The 13942-nt window shown below is 31.5% G+C and overlaps 1 protein-coding gene across 1 annotated transcript; it reads right to left on the bottom strand.

The window, feature by feature from the left end:
- Positions 1-690: 690 nt before the first annotated feature.
- Positions 691-12058, bottom strand: LOC143085048 (solute carrier family 49 member 4 homolog). Its single transcript, XM_076261191.1, has 13 exons — positions 11919-12058; positions 10517-10896; positions 9989-10079; positions 9579-9742; positions 8752-8809; positions 5887-5933; positions 5352-5402; positions 4470-4599; positions 4122-4230; positions 3676-3743; positions 2899-3017; positions 1335-1517; positions 691-971 (listed from the first exon to the last, which is right to left on the bottom strand). The coding sequence occupies exons 2-13, from the start codon at positions 10878-10880 to the stop codon at positions 850-852; spliced, it is 1506 nt and encodes a 501-aa protein (XP_076117306.1). The 5' UTR covers positions 10881-10896; positions 11919-12058; the 3' UTR covers positions 691-849.
- Between the last annotated feature and the right edge of the window lie 1884 nt (positions 12059-13942).

Here is a 13942-nt window from a genome sequence, read left to right as displayed (position 1 = left end):
CCGGAAGGGTAAGCAGATCCTGCTCCACATGCGGCACCCGTCGTTTTGCTTATGTGATAACAAATCCGGTAAATAGTCTAATTCGGTAGGTCACATTCATGAAAGGGAAGGGGATTGTAGTTACGACGTAAGGAACATATCCGATATCATTTGTGAAACGGTTATTCCATAACGGTCAACCAACTCGTGATGGCGTCCGTAAAATTTACGAAGGGATGATTTCAACTTAAAGATACTTACCAGTCACTCATAGTTCATCCAGGACAGTAATGTACATTTACAAATTGGATAAATACAGGAAAGATACTAAAAGGACACTCAAACACATAAGTCGGAATTAACTGACAATTCCAGGGGAAAAAGGAACGGATTAAAACACTAACATTTGTTTTAGAAAAACTTTTTTACTTTTGTTTTACTTGTTATTAATCATTGGGTTCAATCATTATCACTTTCAAGACTGATACTCAATGCTTCTTTGATAAGAAGATCACCAACAGGTAGGTTAACAGATAATTACATTTTTAATTAGTTCTAGTCAGTTCTATAGTCACAATACCTCGTAAGAGTATCAAAAAAGATATTTTTTTTTTATTCTAACCTTACTAGTAAGTTATTAAAATGTGACTAAGTGTATATCTCATAACAGAGTGTTTTGTCAAAAAGGTCAAAAAAGTTATCAAAAGAATATATGCAACCTTATCATTTATTGTACATAGCGTAATTCTTAATAAAACAATCAATATATAATATTACAAACCATTCAAAAATCGTAATAAAAATAAACAGCATTAAGTTGAAATAAAATCACAAATTTAAAAGTTGAGACAAATTAATCAAATTAATATCCTAATCCACTTTAATCTCAGTTTCATCGATTTCAAGTCTATTATAACGTTCCTTAAGGAACGCAAGCACTGGTATACAAGATGCAATAGCTCCTATCAGGCACCAATTTTCCCATGCTGAACCTAAAGTTAAAAAAAATCATTGTTAATTTAATAATCATATTGGCATAACGCAAATACGTAAATCGATTTAAAAGAGCTTAGTTTGATGTAAGCCATCGCATGTGACGAAATTAACCAGGATTATTGTAAGTCTGATCTGAGACATTGGTTCTTTAACAAAACATAATTATCAATATGAATGATTAACACACTGCTTTCAGTTATGCATATTAAATCTACTGGGTTTCCTTATGCTTTCATAAATTTAATCTTAATGATGTTTTAAATTTTCCCTTGAATGTTTTGTCTATTTTTCTATTCAAGAAGTTAGCATTGAAATTCAATGAGTTATAATTTTCCCTGAGCAATATGTAAATGTCTTACCAATATTGGGAACCATCAGTACTATAAGGAACACTAGACCACCAATGTTATTTAGTAATGTTAACACTAAGTTAGTGACTCCTTCTGCCACTGGGTAACTTGCTTCACAAGCCATCTCAAAGTATAATGGAGAGGTGGAACCAATCATCATACAGAATATTATTATGGAGGCATAAAGTTGAACTGAAAATGAAAATAATTAAAAATAGATTTTGTAAACTTTTTTTATGATTTCAAGTTAACGTTTCACTGACATCATGTTTTCATGACGTAGATATTACAAAAGGTTTCGGTGACTGTGGAATCCGAAACTGACAAGAGAAACTCCCAACATGCCATATTGTTACAATATTATTTCGTGTGTTTCATCATCACGTCACAAGTGTCATTTAAACGCCACTGTTAAGGCTTGAGCAGACGAAACGCGTGTCTGTCGTACATATTTATAATCTTGGTATCTTTGGTGAGTTTTAAAAAGAGTTTATAAGCAAAGTTAACGTATCTTAAGGGACGTAGTGTGAATGATTATATATAATAGTTTGAATAAAATTAATGTGTATGCGGAATGAATGTTAATCAAATAGCCAGCAACAAAAACAGATATAACACGCAGCATTCTGTAAAACAAAATTATAATCATTTCAGTGACTTTATAAAATCTCTAATCAGTTCAGTGATTATACATAACCCCTAAATTTTCAAGATGTCACAAAATCCCTAATTTTACAAATTCACTTCAACCTATTTAGCATATGTTCAGCTATATAACACCCTTAATCAATGGTGACTCTACATTAGGTATTGCATAAGAGTTCCGGATGAATACAACCAGAACAGTTTTGTATTTTTAACGTATTCTCACTCAAGTTATCTTGCTATTGCTAAAAACATTGATTCCATCGCAGACACATGAGTAAGTATGTTAAAGGCCTTCATACTATTTCTTACTGAATCAAACAGTTTGTAATTATGATTCATTTTAATATTCATTGTTTGACATTCAATATTTTTTTTAACTTGTTACTTATCATACTTGTTACGGGTATGGTAAGCTATCTAAAACAATTCTTACGTTTTTCTTTTCTTATAGTGTATCGAAGAAGATATCTTATTTCCAATTATGTGCCAATAGGTCATAAACATGACAACATCAATAATCATAATACAATACAAACAATGAGATAAAAGAAGATTAATGAGTACTATATCTTAAAAGTTCTTAAAATATATGTAGATACAGAGTCTATAATATGTTTTTAAACACTTATACATCATAGTATATTTAATAGTCCTGATACCTTTAAGTAAAAATACCAAACAAAAAACTCTCTCGACAACAGCCATCATTTAAAGATATTGTGAACTAAAAATGATAATTTTTAGTTTTCCTATTTTAATAAACGTTTCGTATTTCATGAAATGAACGCATCACAGATACCAGGATTGACCTTTTATTTTTAAGGACTGCCGTGCGTTTTGTCTGCAAAAGACTCATCAGTACGCTCGAATAAAAAAACGAAAAGCCGAATAAAGTACGAAGTTGAAAGCATAAAAAGATACTTACTTTGAGAATTAGGAATAGTTCCCTGTATAAGGAATGTAAACCATACTAAAGACCCGGCAGCACCAACATAGAGAAACAGTAAAAACAATCTCATGTGTTTTGAAAATACATCAGCAAATCTGTTCAAAGATGAAACAAAAATATCAAAAAGAGACAGACGTTCTGTTACTAGACAAATTTTTGGAAGCCAATCACTCCTTATTTATTTTTAATCATATGAGTTTCGAGTTAGCATAATTATACTAATAAAAGAATGCATTTGTAAGAGACTAGTTACTGTGATCTCATTCTGTACTAAAATTTACATCCCACATTTTCCGAGTGAATTCAATTGATATATTTTTCCAAGTATACAAAAGGAACCAATAAACTGTTCCTTCATACATGATACTGAAATGGAGAATCTAACAACATATTTGTATGCATATCAAATTTCAATTACATATTAGTAATGAACTTACAACTTTATTATTGTATTGGACTTGCATTCTAAACTTGTGTAATATGCAAAGCATACAGTTCGTTCTGAGATCAATAGATCAACACGTTTTCTGAATAATATTATGTAAACTAGTAGTCGTGAGTAACAGTATGAATCTTTTGGCAGAGTGAGCACTCGAGGAAATGACTTATAGTATTATTATAAACCTCCCAATACAGAATGCAGAGTAGCTGATATGTTCGAAGAATTTCATACAAACGCAAGCGATTAAACAATTATATATTTTTATTTTACAATTATCTATTTATGACTAAGGAATCTGTCTTTACACCTACCTTGCGATAGCTAACGTTACAATGCATCCTGCTAATAAAGAATAAAATCCTAACCAACCAGCTTGTTCCTGCAACAAAATGACGTTCGGGTTCACGTTCCAGTGAATAAAGACCAACAAATTGCAATGGATAAATGATAACAATATTAGTTCTTTTAGTCTCACCCGTGCCTTATTCCACCAACTATTTCACGATGATTTATCTAAATATTGAGTTAATGCCACGTACATTTAAAATTACTCTTATTTGCATGCATTTTTTATACATTTGTAGTTGATTACATATTGCTTGTTTCAATTTATTTTTACTGTTTTTAATATTTCATTTGATCATACATACTACTATTGTTGTTATGATTTCTAATGTGTAAATCAAAAACTATTGAGTAATATTTGAACATCAATATTGATAATTTAATAAGGTCAATAAGTCTGAGAACAACTTACCTCTGATATATTATGAGGTTTGAGGATAACATCTAGAACACTTTGCCAACACCCATAGACACCCAATGACACTCCGTATGTCAGTCCTATCAACCAAAACTTGCCATTTCTACACAAAATATTTAAGTTGGTACATTACTGCCTGTTTAATGTGACAATCAATAAACATATAAGATATTTATTTACAAAGTTGCTGAAAAAAATCCGAATAGTTTTCAATGAATTAAAAGGTCTGCATTTTTCTGGATGTAAATTTTATATAGAAATTCCCTGAAGTCTTTGAGAAATATGAACCATTTCTATAAGTGTGCTGACCATAAATTAATTCCGGTGCTTTTTCAATCTTACCTGAATAATTGTTTAACCCCACTTTTAAAGTCTACTCTTTCTGCTGAAGCTGATATAGAGGGCGGAAGTTTTGGTTTGTTTGGAAAGTATACCAACACTAGCAGAAAGACTAATACTGCTAAACCACATTCTGTGAAAAAAATATATATTATATAGATTACAGCCAGCAGCAGTGTACCGTTAGTAACATCTCAAATATCCATATAGAAGATACAAATTTAGGTAAACCAAATAGTGACAGAATATCATGAACTCAAAAAGGAGAGATGCTGCGTGCGTGGCTAAGATAAAGCGTCTCCTGCTATGCATTCATCTAGACCATAGTATCGAACTATTGGCTATTGAACAGCGGTAAACTGCTGTTGCCTTTGTTCATCATCATATTTTATAAACAAGAAAGGTTTATATGTGATGTCTTTATACAAATTTCTTCATAAAAAATGAAATATTTGATTGATTCTTCTGCAGCTCATTTCCATTAGCCAAAACCACTAAACATGTTCTTTGAATCCTATGTTATTATAAAATGAGTCACCTTCGTCGGGTAAAACATAACAGAATTGAAACAAATTATCAAATTTCAATAAATTGCACGTTTCTGAATCTTTTTCACTGGAATGCAGATAAAACAAAAGATTAACTCCTAACTTTATATGTTATACTACATCTTACTTATTCAATGGATTCAATCAAAAACATGTGGAGTTCCAAAGCATAACGTAAATAAGAAACTGCGTACACTTTGGTCGCTATGCATCATATTAAAAAAACAATTAGTATAATACTAAGATAATTTCATATTTTAATCATGATCATGATGTCAAAAGATACATATTTTCTTAACATGTTTCTGTCTTAAGATAGTTATGTGTCAATACTTACCCCAATACATAAGTTTCATAATTTCTGCTCTCTCTTTATGAATTCTTGCTTCTATATTAATAAATTAATTCGAACTGAACATAAATACAGCAAAATATCAAAATCATGGCAAGGAATGTCATTTTAAAGAGCAAATTTGCCGGACGGACGATTTTAACATATTACGAGTATATATGTGCAAAAAAAAAAAACGCGTTTAAATGTAAAAACAAATACACCAGCTATCGACTTCAGATGTAATTAAAATATTTACTATATTTCATTTATCACATATAAATTGATATAAAATGTTTCGTACCAACTAGAAAATAAATCTCTTGGCTGGACAACAATAGTCTTTGGTATATTATAGAAACAAATTTGAGGCAGTATGCCCGTATAAAACATTTCACTCCACTGAAAGTAGCTAGACACGCATTATACACATTAAGGAAATGTAAATGATATTATTTTTTCAAATTTTGTTTTTCGAATTTAATCTATGTTCCCCAATTGTGTTGCCTGCATGGTACCCTATGTTTAATGTCATACCTACCATTGATCTGACTAATGTTGTACCATATACTTTGGTTATCAGTAGTACTATAATGGAAGACAAGATTGTAGCTATTAACGAATACAGATATAAGTGTATTGGGATACAACAATGTGCCGAAGCAACTTTACTGAAATGTAAGTTTTAGCACTATAAGGCTACGCTCTGCAAAGTTGACTACAGAACATCAAGCCAGAGAAATGTATGTACAATGTATATGTATTCAAATTTTAACAAAGTAAAAATATATAAGATAAAAGGAAGTGAAAAATCAACTAACCAATAAGAATATTCACAACCAACAAAGACTATGTTCCATTCCTTTTGCATTCATATAAGAACACGACTATCAAAGACAGGTGCGAGTCGAAAATGTTTTACATTCGACTGTGACTTGTAATAATCATTAGTGATACTGAATTTGGACTATCCCTTTAGACAAAAATGTCCAATGTAAATCCCCTACATTTTAAAAGGTATAGTAAAAATGGTGAAATATTGTTAATGCTATATATGGCGGGTATAACTGAGGCAATGTCATTTAAGGAGTCTTCGAAATGTCTGTTTAACGAATACTTGTGTGACAGTCGAGGTTTGAAGTTTTTTTCTAATTCCCTCTGGTAAAAAATTACCTATGATGAATTTGGCTATTCTGTTTAGGTCTGTTTTGTCATATAACTACTAAAGTTTCAGCATATTAACGCATCCCTGGCTGTGACACGCTCAAACCTGGGGTTTGAGCGTTTCTGGTGAAGATCAAACCAGAAAACAGCTGAATTCGGACTCACAAAAATAATCAAGTTGTATTTGATTTAGCTTTGTAGACTTGTTTATTCTCTATATCAACCGATAATAAGCAAGTAACGTTTACATTTATATAACTTGATTGTGACATCACAGATAAACTCATCATAGATACCAGGATTAAAATTTAATATTTATGCCAGACTACAAAAGACTCATCAGTGACGCTCGAATCAAAAATGTTATAAAAGGCCAAATAAAGTACGAAGTTAAAGAGCATTGAGGACAAAAAATTCCTAAAAGTTTTGCCAAATACAGCTAAGGTAATCTATTCCTGAGGTAGAAAAGCCTTAGTCTTTCAAAAATTCAAAAGTTTGTTAACAGTTAGTTTATAATTATGAACATATCAATGATAACTCAAGTCAACACAGAAGTGCTGACTACTGGGCTGGTGATACCCTCGGGGAAATAAATCTCCACCAGCAGTGGCATCGACCCAGTGGTTGCAAATAAACTCATCATAGATACCAGGATTAAAATTTAATATTTACGCCAGACGCGCGTTTCGTCTACAAAAGACTCATCAGTGACGCTCGTATCAAAAATGTTATAAAAGGCCAAATAAAGTACGAAGTTGAAGAGCATTGAGGACCAAAAATTCCTAAAAGTTTTGCCAAATACAGCTAAGGTAATCTATTTCTGAGGTAGAAACGCCTTAGTTTTTCAAAAATTCAAAGTTTTGATATGACAGAGTTATGTACTTAAAAGAGGGACGAAAGATACCAAAGGGACTGTCAAACTTATAAATCCAAAAGAAACTGACAACGCCATGGCCAAAAATGAAAAAGACAAACAGAAAAACAATAACCAATTATCAAAGGTACCAGACTAAAAATTTGATACACAAGACGCGCGTTTCGTCTACATAAGTCTCATCAGTGACCCACAACATGTGACACAACATGTGTCACATGTTGTCACATTTGCTTATCCTTCAGGGATCACATTACATCAACATTCGGTTGGGTTTTAAGTTGCTAAGTGTTTTGTTAAGTGTCAATTATTTTTCATTTTCGTTTTTTATGATAGTTCGTTTTCAAAATGTTTTTTTTTTAAATAAATAGAAAAGCTAGAATCTTTAATTTGTAATATGTCAGACTGTATATACAAAAGGAATATTATTACATTTTGGCTAGTACTTTATGTATAGCAATTAAATATGAAGTATATTAAACCTTCTTAATGGCCATCAGCACTAAACGTTTGTTATTTGTTCGTAATATAAAAGAACTTCACATTGGAAAGTATTTATATATTGCTGAAAGAATTATTAACTCTTTAATGTGTATATACCATGCTCCATAATTGTATGAATTGTATTAGTTAATATCATGCTCCAAAATTGTATTAGTCAATATCATGTTCCAAAATTGTATTAAATTTTATTAATTAATATCATGCTCAAAGATTGTGAAAGATTGAGTTAAAAGTATAAATGAATAAATAAATTGTATTATGTGATGGATACTATAATATATACTGTACTGTTAGCTATTAGATGTATTGCTTTTGGAATAAACAATATATATGTATATTAATATATACTGCTTGTATTTTAAGAATAAAATCACTTAATTTTGATGAACAATTGCAGTTTTTTTTCTCTGGCAAACTATAGGTTTTTTATTCATTCTGCATCATAATGATACCTTAAAAGTTTTCTCTTCTACAAAAATCCCTGAACATGCAAATGACAAGGTTCACGCTAATTGTGGCTTTGAATTTCAACTTTGTCAGAAAGCGTCAAAATGGTCGTATAAAAGTTCTTCAGATGTTTTTTTTTTAAATTTCAATTTTGGTAGGAAAACTACAAATGTAATACTGAGAAATATGTAATGGATTAAACAATCAAGAGTTAAAACTACAGTTTACAAATTGGAACAGCTCTAAAACAATAGAGAGGAGGCTATGCACAGAGAAACTAGAATATTTCAAGGTAATTAATTAAGACAGAAAAGGCAAACTTTAAATATGAGACTATAACTTGAGATGTCAGAGTAAATAGAAATATAGTTCATATATTTTGAATGTATTTTCTTAATTTTTACTTTGAATACATACCTGGTATTAAAGGTTGTTGTATTGCTTTTATCTGGTTTGTCAGGAACAAAATAAGGACCTGTAAGAAAGAGACTTTATAAATTTTATGGATTATACTTTTTTGTTTCTTCTCAATTTTACAATTGCAATTACATGTATAGTAACAAAAAAGAATCAGGTTTTAGAGTTGAAGAAAGAACAAGCCTTGGGTAGGACCATTTCTTTTAACGTACCTTGATATTATGATAACATGTTTAGTTATTTGTAACACAATACATCAAGTAAAACACTGGTATCGTACATGCAGCCGTCCGAAATGTGTTTTCTAAGTATTCAGACCACTTCCATCATTATTTTGAATTACTAACGTACGATGTACAATTGAAGCCAGTGCTATTGCATTAATCAGTGAGCCAGAATCTCATGCCAATTCTATTCTATTTTAACATGCAGACGATATATAAAAGTTCGGAACAGTCTGCATTAGTTTTGACTAGTGTTAACATGATATATTTAATTGGATCGAAATCAGGTGATTGCGTATTCATAAATATTTGAATTCAAACCTCTGCAGTTTAGGAAGTTTATTAGTACAAAAAGGAGCAGTCTTTAATTCGAAATCTTTCCTCCCTTGTTCTAATATAAAAATAAGAGAACGCCTTAATATTCATTCAGATCAATCAAACCAAAATTATTTCCCACCACTATGAAGCAATTACAGCCTATAAAATCCAGTTTCTTGACAACATCAGGGTTCCATCAGTCTATGAAAACCATCCCTGCTGTGATTACATTTTGATTATTATCAATGCATGTCATACTTATTAATTAAAACATTAAAATATTACCTATTATAAAGGAAACTCCAAGTCCTAAATTATTGAATACCAAGTTAATAGCTGTAGCTGTTGTTCTTTCATTGGCAGGAAACCAGAGTGCCGACAAAACAGGTGGACCTCCCATTGCAACAGGTCCTGCCAGTCCATTTAATAACTGTCCAATATTAACAGTCCTAAAATATTGAACTAAAATGGAATATCCGTTACGAGTCTAGTAGGTGTAAGATAATCAGTTTAATCAACAGGACTATATATTTTTTATAACAGACCCACTTATATTCGTCAAACGTTTGCGAACTGTGAAACAGAGTTGAGGTACACAACATAGAACTGGTAATTAAATTATATATTTACCAGCATTAGTTCATTTTCACCATTTAATTCAGAATTAAAACAATATATTTGATATGCATACATACCAGCTGATATAATCAGGATTGTCTGTTATACATCTTACCCCCGCACCAGCTGCTACCAGAAAAGTTGATATCACACAAGCTGGCCTGAGACCTACAAATATTAGTTGTCATACAAAAACAAAATGAATGGTAAACATTAATTTGAGAAAGACACGACGCATCGTCAGGTGAAAATAAAGTTAAGGCAAAAACTAGTATTTTAATGTTTTTTATAACAAGTGTTTCGCTTATCATTCTTATAAAGACGTTTAAGTAGTTATCAGAAGATGCGGTATGAGTGCCAATGAGAGAACTCTCCATCAAGTCAATATTTATAAAAGAAGACCATTATAGGACAAAGTACGGTCTTCAACACGGTGCCTTGGCTCACACCGAACAGCAAGCTATAAAAGGGCCCCAAATTTACTAGTGTAAAACATTCAAACGATAAGACACGTTTAAGACTTGCCACATTCACATGTATTGTTTTACACAAAGAATACAATTCTCTGTTATTTTTTAATATGCTAATAAGGGATTTTCATTTACCTTTTACATCAATTATCCATGCAAGTGGAAAGGTAGCAATGAGATAGGCAATTGGTCCCCAGTTGGCAAATAATGCTATGTCACCATCCGTCCAACCAAACGCCTCCTCGCTGGCCTCTGCTATCGGGCCCCAGGTATTCCATATCCCACCTTGCGCAAATGCAATCAATGAGAAAACAACCAGAATATACCATCGTCTCTTGTATAATTTTGTTTCATGTACGACTTTGTCGCCTGTGTCTTTTAGTATATCATCGTCTGATGTGTTGTTAGAAGTGTTGATAACAATGGCTTGATTCGGATATATTGAATCGTAAACCGTGCTTTTGTCGTCCTTAAGTAATGGCTCTCGATCGGCTTCCATTCTTGAAAGCTGTCAGCTAAAATAAAGCAAATACATAAAAATGTTTCATAAACAAGTCATGTTAAAGCATCATTCTATTTTTTTTATGGCAGGATGCTGTCTTTACCATGTTTAATTGTACCTCTATTCAGCTGTACAAATGTAAGTACAAACCCCACATCCTCGGTAGAATGGGGACAAGGCAAGATGCAAAATCGGAAAATAGGAATGAAAAAATCGATTAATGAAAATTGTACAAAATAAAATCCTTTAAAATCTCGAAACTATAAACGGCATATCTGTCAGACAAAGGGGATAAAATGACAATAATTGTTTAGACTATGCATTCGAATATAAAATTGATTTACAAATAATTGCGTCTATTGATGTAAAAAAAAAAGGCACATACAAATAAATAGCTGTATTTTAACTCCATTCGTTTCGTTTCGTTGCGTTACTTTATTTTTTATCTGTTACTTTTATTAATCAAAATGCCCACACCTGGCAGACAATTAATGCATGGAATAAAGTCATGAAAGCATTTAATGATTAGATGTTTGTGTATCAAATTTATCGTAATGGGCTACATTAGATATTTGATCATTATATTTGTGATATATTTACTTTTATCTGTGATAAGTTGTAAAGGGGTCATTGGGGAGAAATTGTTGTGTGTTTGGTTGTATATAATTGTGTAACCTAATTACTAGTGTCACCCTCTAAGAAACTTTATAATTTATTTACTTACTTTCTTACATTTGACAGGTGTATTGCTTTGGTACAGTGACTTTTAAATGTGTAAAATGTAAAAGTAAATTAAAATAAAATATTTAGCAGTTTCCAATTGTATTGGTTAAAGGGGGCGTAAGGCCATCTCTCCCTACAACCTATACTGAGCATTAAAACGGGTATTTGGACGAAGATGAATGGGCAATGTCTAGTGTGTACTATAGATATCATAATGTAGATAGCATTGTTAATTAACGGTATGTAAAAAATTGTAAACAAATCATGTGACTCCCCCAATGAATCATGTTATAAATAATAATTTTGCCATACCTTGTTTTTGTTGATTTGTTCATCCAGGTGAAATCATAACATAAAACATACGTGCACTTGTATGTCCGAAATACTTATGTATTCATTTGTGGACATCTGTCAGGGTCGATAAAATTGAGTAACCCTTGTGACAGTTGTATTTAAATGTAAACATAACTGACCTACTTATAATAATGAAAGTATAGTTTAAATAACGGAACATTAACGGTAAATGATATTCCGGAATAGCAATACATATAATTTATATCCGAACTACCTATGTTTGACTTCTTTGTATTTGATTAAAACACATTTATAGCGGATTATAGTTATACATCATTCTCATTCTGTAAAATATCTTAGTAAGTCTGAGCTCGTAAAAACCATCATAAAAAATTAGAATAGAGGAGTAGCATAAGAGGTTCATCATTTCATCATTTGTAATATCGAATGGATAAGAGCAAGCACCACATAAAATTTAAAATAAGTTAAACAATTAAAGAATATTTACCTAACAATATAAATCACAAAAAACGCGAAAACGAACATGAAACTGTAATTTTTGCCCCAGAAAAATATTGATAGTCCATTCTCAATTTTAATCTATGCATTTTACCCTTATATTCAATTTTAGTCATGCAATGCAAGGTAGCCTTGTTTGCTGACTAAACGGGGGAAACAAACTTTATATAAGATTCCCTAAAGATCATTCACCAAAAATTTGGTTGGAATTGGTTAAGTAATTTCAGAGAAGCCTAGAGATCTTTGAATAAGAATATCACGGACAAAATATTCGTGAATAGTGCAATTTAAATCGATGTCTCCTTATTGTGTGCTATAAGGACAATAATATTCTGTCTGCCATCTTCCCAAGTATTTTTTGGAGTGTTCTACCTCTCTAAATTATAGGTTGCAATTTGTAAATATTTGAACAGCTGTATCACAAACCACGCCTCTTTTGGGGAGATATATGATATTCATAGATATTTTGTTTTGTTTACCTTCTGGTTCCAAGATACGATCTGTATGTTTCATTTCTAATATATAGACACATAAATTTAAAATGTTACCAGCATAGCTATCAAAATGAAAGCTGTGGAAGACGCAAAGTGAAGAGAGGGGTAGTATAGATTGTTAGTATAATGCCTTGTTCACACGTACATTAATTCGAATTGAAATCGAATCGAATGCGAATCAAATTCGCTATAATCGCGTTCATACATTTCTCTTTTTTCAATTATCCAATATGCATTAGAAATGTGTTTTCGTTAATTCGAATTAAACGGTGGTATGGACACTTTCTAAATTGTAATTCGAATCAAATTATAATTAATTAATTGAGAATGCGAATTAAAATTTAACGTCGTTAGGACAGTAAAGAGAATTTGAAAAACAATGGTGAAATTAGGGGATAGGTAATTTAAATCTTGACATCCTTCATCTGGAGCATTGTTGACATTGTAAGTATTTCTCTATTAGGGTTTTCTAGATATAAGATGCATTTAGTTCTTTTTCTATCAATGGCGGTAATGTTTGTTGACTTACTGGGAGAGAAAAAAACACATACTGTATACTAGGTAACCATATATGATCATTCACCTCAGATAACATTAGATCAAAAGCTTAATTCATCAGACACGATGTGTGAAAAAGTTTACGACAGGCGAATGACGAAGTAAGGATGCAAATTGATGGCAAAAACTCACCAAGCCCCAAACGCCTATGAAATTGCTGACGATGTCTATGTAATTTGTGGTATTGTTAACCCTGTATTATCCTTGATTATCAGATGGAGAGGGTCAGTTGTAGAGTTGTCACATATTTAAAGAAGAAAATAAAAACATTTGGCTTCATAATACGTATTTATGATCCTATATCATTGACAAGAAATAAGCTAATCATCTGCAAAGTATCCCATCTGCATGCCACCATAAAACATATTCTGTGTTCTAGACAAAAACGACGAGAAAACGGGTATCACTCTTCTAGTGAAAGTGTTATTCATATTAAGCCTTGTTGGTGAAAGATATAGGTCACTGGATACA

Source organism: Mytilus galloprovincialis, chromosome 8 (genome assembly GCF_965363235.1).
Source record: "Mytilus galloprovincialis chromosome 8, xbMytGall1.hap1.1, whole genome shotgun sequence".
Lineage (NCBI taxonomy): Eukaryota > Metazoa > Mollusca > Bivalvia > Mytilida > Mytilidae > Mytilus > Mytilus galloprovincialis.
This window is presented reverse-complemented; position numbering and strand designations above follow the sequence as displayed.